This window comes from Myotis yumanensis, unplaced genomic scaffold (genome assembly GCF_028538775.1).
Source record: "Myotis yumanensis isolate MYYU_CA2020_CCGP unplaced genomic scaffold, mMyoYum1.0.hap1 SCAF_1, whole genome shotgun sequence".
Classification (NCBI taxonomy): domain Eukaryota; kingdom Metazoa; phylum Chordata; class Mammalia; order Chiroptera; family Vespertilionidae; genus Myotis; species Myotis yumanensis.
The window spans coordinates 2690616-2700612 of NW_027223752.1; the positions used below are offsets into that span (position 1 = coordinate 2690616).

Below are 9997 nucleotides of genomic sequence, written 5' to 3' on the forward strand. Positions count from 1 at the left end.
ACCTCCTGCACTTCCCTCCTTGCTCCTTTCATGGGTTTCCAGGAGCCATGAGAACCCACTGTGTCTGCAAAGCTTCCCCAAGTCATGCACTGCTCCCTGACCTCTGTGTGTCTCCCCTGCTCCCCTCCTGATTGACGGCTCTGGTGACTACAGAACCTTTCAACATTAGGAATGGGCCCTGGTGAAACCATGACTTGGTTCTTTGAAAAGATAAAAAATATTGATGAAACATTAGCCAGACTCATCAGGAAACAAAGAGAGGGGACCCAAATAAATAAAGTCAGAAAGGAACACGGAGACATAACAACCAACACCCCAGAAAAAAAGCGATTGTAATAAAGTGCTATGAACAACTATATGCCAACAAGCTGGACAATGTGGATTAAATGGACAAATTCCAATAAAAACACAGTACCCCAAAACTGAAACAGGAAGAATCAGAAAACCTGAATAGGCCAATAACAACTGAGGAAATAGAAGCAGGGATCTAAAACCTCCCAGCAAACAAAAGTCCTGGTCTGGATGCCTTCACAGGGGAGTTTTACCAAACATCCAAAGAAGAACTAACACCTATACTCCCCAAACTATTCAAAGGAAAACCAGAGGAAGGAACACTTCCCAACTCTTTTCATGAGCCCAGCATTATCCTAATTCCAAAACCAGGTGACACTCCTAAGAAAGATAATTACAGGCCAATATCCCTGATGAACACAGATGCTAAAATCCTCTAAAAATATTAGCAAAATAGATCCAGCAATATTTTTAAAAGATCACACACCATGACCAAATGGGATTCACCCAGGGATGCAGGGATGGTATAATATTCACAAATCGATAAACATGATACATCACATAAACAAACTGAAAGACAAAAATAGCATGGCCATATCTATAGATTCAGAAAAAGCATTCGACAAAACCCATCACCTACTTTTGATAAATACTCTCAGCAAAGTGGGAGAAGAGGGTTCATATCTCAACATAACAAAGGACACGTATGACAGACCCACAGCCAGAATCATCTCAATGGGCAAAAACAGAAACCATTTCCCCTAATTAACAGGACAAAAGAGAAATGCCCGCTTTCACCTCTCTTATTCAACATAGTACTGGAAGTCCTAGCCACAGCAAGGAGACAAGAAGAAGAAATAAAAGGCATCCAAATTGGAAAGGAGGAAGTAAAACTCTTATTATTCATAGAAGACATGTAATGTACATAGAAAACCGACAGTCTCCACAAAAAAAAAAACACACACCTAGATTTAATAAATGAATTCAGCAATATAGAAGGATACAAAATAAACAACTAGAAATCAATGGAACTTTTATGCAACAATAATGAATTCTCAGAAAGGGAAACCAGCCCTAGGCTGTTTGGCTGAGTGGATAGAGCATCAGCCTGTGGACTGAGCGGTCCCGGGATTGATTCTGGCCAAGGGCACATGCCCAGGTTGCAGTGTGATCCCAACTAGGGGGCGTGCAGGACACAGCCAACCACTGATTCTCTCTCATCATTGATGTTTCCATCTCTCCCTCTCCCTACCTTTCTGAAATCAATAAAGAAATACATTCTTTAAAAAGAAAGAAAAGGACACCAAACCAACAATCCCATATACCATTACATCAAAAAATTATGATACTTAAGAATAAATTTAATCAGAAGGTAAAAGACTTGTACTAAGAAAAATACAGGATGTTGAATAAAGAGAAAGAGGAAGATATAAGCAAGTGGAAAAATATACCGTGATCATGGATTTGGTAGAATTGACATCATTAAAACGTCCATATTACCCAAAGCACTCTACAGATTCAATGTAATCCCTATTGAAATGGCAACAGTATATTTCACAGATATACAACAAATACTCCAAAAATGTATATGGAACCAAAAAAGACCCCAATTAGCCATAGCAATGTTGAGAATAAAGAACAAAGGTGGAGGGATCACAGTACCAGATATCAAATTACACTTCAAAGCCATAGTAATCAAAACAGCTTGGTAATGCCACAAGAACAGGTATATACATCAATGGAACAGAACAGAGAATCCAGAAATCTACCCAAGCCATTATGCTCAATTAATATTTGACAAAGGAGGCAAGAGCATACAATGGAGTCACAACAGTCCCTTCAATAAATATTATTGGGAAAATTGAACAGATAAATGTGCAAAAAAAAAACACACCTGAAACAATACATGAACATTCACCATACACAGTAGTAAACTCAAAATGGTTAATAGACCTAAATGTGTGTGTGAAAACCATAAAAATCTTAGAAGAATCCATAGGCACAAAATCTCAGATATCTCTCATAGCAATGTGTTTACAGATACATCTCCCAGGACAAAGGAAATTAAAGAGAAAATAAACAAATGGGAATACATCAAAATAAAAAGTGTCTGCACAGCAAAAGAAACCATCAACAAAATGAAAAGGGAGCCCACAGTATGGGAGGACATATTTGGCAAGGATCCATGTGATAAAGAGTTAATATCCAAAATGTATAAGAAACCCATACAACTTAAGCAAAGGAAGACAAAAATCCAATCAAAAAATGGGCAAAGGACCTTAATACACACTTTTCCAAAGGGAACATACAGATGGACAAGAGACATAGGAAAAATGCTCGAAGTCACTGACCATCAGAGAGATGCAAATTAAAAGGACAATGAGGTATCAGCTCACACCTGTCAGAATGGCTGCCACCAACAAATTGACAAATGACAAGTGCTGGCGAGGATATGGAGAAAAGGGAACCCTCCTACTCTGCCTGTGGGAATGCAGGCTAGTGCAGCCATTATGGAAAAAGTATGGAGTTTCCTCAAAAAATTAAAGATGGAACTGCCATTTGACCCAGTGAATCCACTTTTAGGCATATATGCTGAGGGACCGCAAACACCAATCAGAATCAATATGCACCCCTATGTTCATAGCAGCACAATTTGCAATAGCTAAGACTGGAAACAGCCCAAATGCCCATGAGTCACTAAGTGGATAAAAAAGCTGTGGTATATTTATGCCACAGAATACTATCCAGCAGTAAAAGAGAAGTATCTCTTACCCTTGGGGACAGCATGGAGGGACCCAGACAGTATCATGTAAGTGAAATAAACCAGTCAGAGAAAGACGAGTATCACGAGACCTCACTCATATGTGGAACCTAATGAACAAAATAAACTGATGATGAGAATGGATCCAGAGACCTGGAAGCATGGAGCAGACTGGGGAATCTCAGAGGGAAGTCGTGGTCAGGAGGGTGGGTGGGAAGAGGTCAACCTACAAACTCGTATGCATATGTGCATCATCCAGGGACACAGACAATAGGATGGGGAAGACCTGGGCACCTGGGGCTGGGCTAGAAGGTGTCGATGGGGGATGAAGGAGACATTTGTAATACCTTCAACAATAAAGGTTTAATTTAAAGAAAAAAGAATTAGGACTTGGACCCTCAGACTCCCACTGAACATGGTCCCTGTGACACCCATCTTCTCTCAGGTGGAGTCAAGACCTCAGTTATGAAATACTCTGCCTCATGAATATGCAAAAGAGAGGAGGTAGACCAGGTTAAATATGGGTAAGTCTGTGCCCTGAGGGCATCACCCACAGCCACACACAGCCACACCCTCCACTACAGAAGTTCTCACAGCACAGCCCTCAGCATGGACTGGAGCTGGAGAACCCTCCTCCTGGTGGCCATGGCGACAGGTAAGAGGCTCTTGTCCTGGGTTAAGGAGGGTCCAGGGAGAGTCAAGTGCGATTCCACTCACTCCTGTCTCCTCCCCACAGGTGTCGACTCCCAGGTGCAGCTGGTGCAGTCTGGGGCTGAGGTGAGGAAGCCTGGGGCCTCCGTGAAGGTCTCCTGCAAGGCTTCTGGATACACCTTCACCAACTACTGGATGCACTGGGTGCGACAGGCCCCAGGACAGGGGCTTGAGTGGGTGGGGTGTGTTGACCCTGAAGATGGAGAAACAAACTACGCACAGAAGTTCCAAGACAGAGTCTCCATAACCGGAGACACGTCCACGAGCACAGCCTACATGGAGCTCAGCAGCCTGAGAGCTGAGGACACAGCCCTGTATTACTGTGCAAGAGACACAGTGAGGGGAAGTCAGTGTGAGCCCAGACACTAACTTCCCTGAGGAGACAGGAGGGCTGGGGTGCAGGGGGCGCTCAGGACCCACAGCACAGAGAGCCGCCCCAGGAGCAGGGGCAGAGGGAGGTGGGAGGGAAGGGCCTTCCTGTTGGGCACAGGGATTTCCTCTCAAGCTCTCAGCTGCCTCCAGGGAAGGCTCCTGCTCTTTCTCTGAGGCTCTAATTTCCTGCTTTCTCACTGCAGACCCCAGAGGAGGGGGTAACACTGCTGCTGGCAGATGACATGAGAGCAGTGATGGGGACTCTCCTCACCAACATGATACTGTACATAGAAAACCCGAAGGACCCAACCACCAAACTAATCGATTTAAGAAACAAATTTGGTAATGTAGCAGTTTATGAAATTAACACCCAAAAATCAATGCTACTCTTATGCACCAATAATGAATTCTCAGAAAGGGAAACCAACTCACAATCCCATTTGCCATCCCATCAAAAAATTGTGATATTTAAGAATAAACTTGACCAAGCAGGTAAAAGACTTATACTCAGAAAAATACAGGATGTTGAATAAAGAGACAGAGGAAGATATAAACAAGTGGAAAAATATACCGTGATCATGGATTGGTAGAATTAACATCATTAAAACGTCCATATTACCCAAAGCACTCTACAGATTCAATGCAATCCCTATTAAAACAGCAACAGCATATTTCACAGATCTATAACAAATACTCCAAAAATTTATATGGAACCAAAATAGACCCCAATTAGCCATAGGAATCTTGAGAAAGAAAGGACTAAGGTGGAGGGATAACAATATCAGATATCAAATTATACTCCAAAGCCATAATAATCAAAACAGCCTGGTACCCACAAGAAGAGTCATATGCATCAAAAGAACAGAACAGAGACCTCAGAAATCTACCCAAGCCATTATGCTCAATTAATATTTGGGAAAGGAAACAAGAGCATACAATGGACTCAAAACAGTCTCTTCAATAAATATTGTTGGGAAAATTGGACAGATAAACGTGCAAAAAAAAAAACACGAAACAATACACGAACATGCACCATACACAGGAGTAAAGTAAATGGTTAAAAGACTTAAATGTAAGTAGGGAAACCTTAAAAATCCTAGAAGAAACCATAGGCAGCAAAATCTCAGACATCTCTCATAGCTATGTGTTTACAGATACACCTCCCAGGACAAAGGAAACTAAGGAGAAAGTAAACAAAAGGGAATACATCAAAATAAAATTGTCTGCACAGCAAAACAAACCAACAACAAAACGAAAAGGGAGCCCACAGTAGGGGAGGACATATTTTGCAAGGATCCATGTGATAAAGAGTTAATATCCAAAATATATAAGAAACCCATACAACTTAACCAAAGGAAGACAAACAATCCAATTAAAAAATGGGCAAAGGACCTAAATACATACTTCTCCAAAGGAAACATACCAATGGCCAAGAGACATAGGAAATGTCAACCAACAAAGTCATGTTGGTTGACATTTCCAGGGACACAAGAGGATGGTGAAGACCTGGGCACCCGGGGGGGGGGGGGGGGCTAGAAGGTATCAATGGGGATAAAGGGGACATCTGTAACACCTTCAACAATAAAGGTTTAATTTAAAGATAGAAGAATCAGGACTTGGACCCTCAGACTCCCACCGAACATGGATACCCATCTTTGCCTCAAACACACCCGTCCGTTGTGCCTCTTCATCTGGGTTAACACACCTTTGACACCAGCACGACCACCCTCAGGAGAGCATGTCTTGGCCATCTGTGTCCACTTTGGAGACTTGCCTATGAGGCCTTTTGCCCATTTTTCAATTATGTTGTTGTCTTCCTTTTGTTAAGTTGTATGAGTTCCTATACATTTTGGAGATTAAGCCCTTGTAGGACGTACCCCTGCTGTTGCAAGTGGTAAGGGTTCTTTCTTTTTCACAGCTGCATTGCATTCCATGGTGTGGAGGTACCACCGTTTTTTTATGCAATCGTATGCTGACAGGCACTTAGGCTGTTTCCAAAGCTTAGCTGTTGTAAATTGCACTGCTATGAACATAGGGGTGCATGCATTCTTTCTGATGATTGTTTTGGGTTTCTTAGGATATATTCCTAGAAGTGGAATCACTGGGCCAAATGGGAGTTCCATTTTTAATTTGTAGATGGAAATCCATATTGTCTACCTTAATGGCTACACTAGTCTGCATTGTTAATGGATAGAATAAACTGATAAACAAAAATAGACCCAGAGACATAGAAGCATGAACAGACTATGGAAACTCAGAGGGAAGGCAGGAGAGTGTGGATGGGATGAAATCAGGATGAAATGAACTTGTCTGCATATATGCCGAACCCATGGACACAGACAATGGGGTGGTGGGGGCCTGGGGAGGGAATGAGTGAGAGGGAAGAGGATAATGAGGAGAAGGGGGACCTATGCAATACTTTCAACAATAAAGATTAGAAGAGAGAGAGAGAGAGAACCTCCTGTTCACAATCCTGGCATCCAATCCCCGCCTTTCACTCTCCCACCTCCATGTCACTCCTCACCTTCCCTCCTGAACTGCAAATGCACAAACACAGCTGCAAACGGTTATTCTCCAGGGCATTGGAGGTCTTGCTCCCCCACAGTTGTCATCAGTTTGGCTCCAATAAAATCTTATAAAATATTCTCTACATGTTAGGACATTTCTTACACCAAAACATTGTCTTTTCTTCATTTACAACATACGTTCATACATGTTTTTTCTCCGTGTGGAGTGGGAAGTTCACACAATTATTAAAATCCTGCTACCTGGAGAGGATGAGTTAGTTCTAAAGAGTTTACACCCTTTTGTGTGGGCACTGATGCTCCATCCACTGAGTAACACCAGCTAGGCTCCACTTGTAAAGGATGGAAATTCTCCCACTTTGAGAGGCTGCAAAACAGCACTTTTGCTCATGAACAGCAAGGAAGTTGAGTGAAATGTGTGGTTTCTGGAGGCAGCTGTGTGCTTGTGAGAGTGGCAGCAGGTTGGAGATGGAGGCTGCGGCCACAGCATCCAGCCCAGCCTCTCCTGCCTCCTCACATGTAGAGGTTCGAGTTTTGTGGAGGATCTGATTGAGGAAAATAACAAGGAGCATCTTTCAGTCTCAAAATAAAAGCATCAGCCAATTCAAATTCTTATTCCCAAAACCAAGAAAGGCAACATGGCCTATGGGGGGTAAAGGAGAGCAAGAAGAAGCCCCTGTGGGGGAGCACCCCTGGGTCCTCATCCAAACCCCAAGGAAGGAGGACTGTCAATCCTGGAAGCTTCTGCCAAAGGAATGGGATCAGAATGACGAGTTTCAATAAAGGAGGAAGGGAGGGGGGTCAGGACGGGACCCCTTGTGGCCATCATCCTTGAGTCCTTTCCCATCTGGGGTCGCCCCTAGGATGATAAGGTCAGGCACACAGCCCAGGGTCCCAGCTGCACCTTATATGCAGACCTCATGCAAATGGGGCTCTCCTCCGGCTCATAAAAGGGGGCCCTTGTCCGGCATGTTGGGGAGACACCCAGAACCCAAGCACCTGAGACAGGACCCCAGCGGCTCCACCATGGACTTGGTGCCAAGCTGCGTTTTCCTCCTGATCATTTCTCAAGGTCGTTCTCAGGAGTGGGGAGCGCTGAGACCTGTGCCTGTGCCTGTTGGTGCTTCCATGTGATTATCAGTCCACCTTGTGTCTCTGTGTTCGCAGGTGTCCAGTGTGAGGTGCAGCTGGTGGATTCTGGGGGAGGCCTGGTGCAGCCTGGGGGGTCTCTGAAATAATGGACATAGGGTCTTCTGTAATAATGGACAGAGGAAAAGAATACTCTTCATATAAAATGATTTTTCTATATCTGTTCCTTCATATCAGTGTTTTACATCAAGAATTTTTATAATTAAATTAGAGGCCAGGTGCAGGAAATTCATGCATGGGGGAGTGGAGGAGGGCGTGGGTGTCCATCCTGGGGAAAGGGCTGGAGTGGATGGGGTACATACGCTATGAAGGAAACGCTTACTACAGCCCCTCCCTGAAGAGCCGAACCTCCATCTCCAGAGACACGTCCAAGAACCAGTTCTCCCTGCGGCTGACCTCTGTGACCACTGAGGACTCCGCTGTGTATTACTGTACTAGACACAGTGAGGGGAAGTCAGTGTGAGCCCAGACAAATACCTCCCTGCAAGAAGGTCTCTGACCACCAGAAGGCGCTCAGGGTCCCTGAACACAAGGACCATCCCAGCAGCAGGTGCAGTTGGAGGTCTGGGCTGGTTCCTGTGTGGTTTCCTCTTCATGTCACCATTTCCCTCAGGGAATATCTGGATCCTGATTCTGCGCTGACCTCTGAGTCTCTGAGTTAGAAAGTCTGTTGTAAAGAGAGAGAACTTTCTCATGTGAACAAAAGGTAGAGAGTCTCTTTCATACACAGTTGGGCCATAATGAGTTTTATCATCAAATCTTCTGATCCACATCACCTGAATCTAACAAGAGGCTCTAATGACCCAACAGTGCAGCTCCCCTGAATGCTGGACCGTGGGCCCCACATGTGTGTGAACCCAAAGCTGCAGAAGAAGGACCCACAGGGTGACAGTGCTGGTCTTGTCCTCATACTCACAGCACCCAGAGGAGTGGACACCATGCAGAAGCAGAGGCACAGCAGCTGATAAAGATGTTCATGACACACACACACCACGAGGACGTGGGATGGTTATTACGCTCCTGATTGTTTACTTACAAGAAGTCATTTTGTTTGGACAACCACCATGTCCATAGAAAATGAGAAGAATGATTATAAGTGAGCAAATTGTGGTGATGTTGATGAAGATGATGATGGTGATTACAATGAAGATGATGGACTGAGTCAGGAGCCCTGGTCTAATGGAATGAAGGCGCCTCATACAGACACACCGTCCCCTTGGCTCCTCCAGTGAGGAATGTCCACTCTTCCCAGTGAGTGTTGAGAGATTTCATAAACGGGACCCCCATGAATTATGCAACTTGGATGATTCATGGTGAGACCATGTGGTTAATCAACCCAAAGTTGTCCAAGTGGGAATACCTTGGACCTGGGAAGGTGTCACCGTCTCCTTACAAAGACACTGTGAGAATGTGCATTTAGGAAACAGGGGTCCCCTTCCCACCAGTTTGCAGTGACAGGTTCCTTATTGCTCTTGATCCCTGCCTGCATGATCTTTAAGGTTTCTACTTCAATCAACTCCTACTCCTAATTATTCAGGTATTTCCTTCGATGACACGAGCCGTCTCTATCATGCCCGCACTTCCTTCTGGGCTTTCACTGGAGGAGGGTTTAAACACTCATGTCCAGTAACTTTCTGTCCATGAGCATCAGGCACATTTCTGTCATGTGACTCAAATCAAGTCCAGCTTCCTCTTCTCACCCAGTTCCACAGTCATTTCCACATTTATGGGTAGTTTCCCAGCAGCGCTCCCCTCTGGTACAAGCACCTGCTCCAGCATCTGTGGCTGCTGTAGCCAATCCACACGGGCAGGGGAGGCTCAGAATTTTCTGGGAAATTCTTGTAAAATCACCCAAAACAGCACCCATCAGAGAAAATAGTGATGAATTGAACTTTAATAAAATAATTACATTTGCACCACCAAATAGTCCCTCAAATAAATTTAATAACAACTTAGCAAGAGAATATCTTTCCGAATCCTGTGCCTGCTGGGAGAATGTCTGCATTGCACATTAAGGGTGTGTTATGTTGTGGGGGAGAGCCTGGCACCCTCTGACCTCAGTGAGCATCCCCGGGTCAGGACAGAGGGAGGCTGGGAGTGAGGGATTCCTGACAAGGTTGAAGTTCCCTTTCCTGTGAGAAAATGTATGCTAGGAATTCTGCAATTCCCTTCACTGAACCTCAACATC

At 44.4% G+C, this 9997-nt stretch overlaps 1 gene segment (V, D, J or C); it reads left to right on the plus strand.

Annotated features, from left to right (window-relative positions):
- Nucleotides 1-3619: 3619 nt before the first annotated feature.
- On the plus strand, nt 3620-7898 carry LOC138999299 (immunoglobulin heavy variable 1-46-like). The segment is given in 4 exon segments: nt 3620-3707; nt 3789-4099; nt 4339-4477; nt 7828-7898. Coding segments are annotated over 4 exon segments (567 nt in total).
- Nucleotides 7899-9997: the final 2099 nt, after the last annotated feature.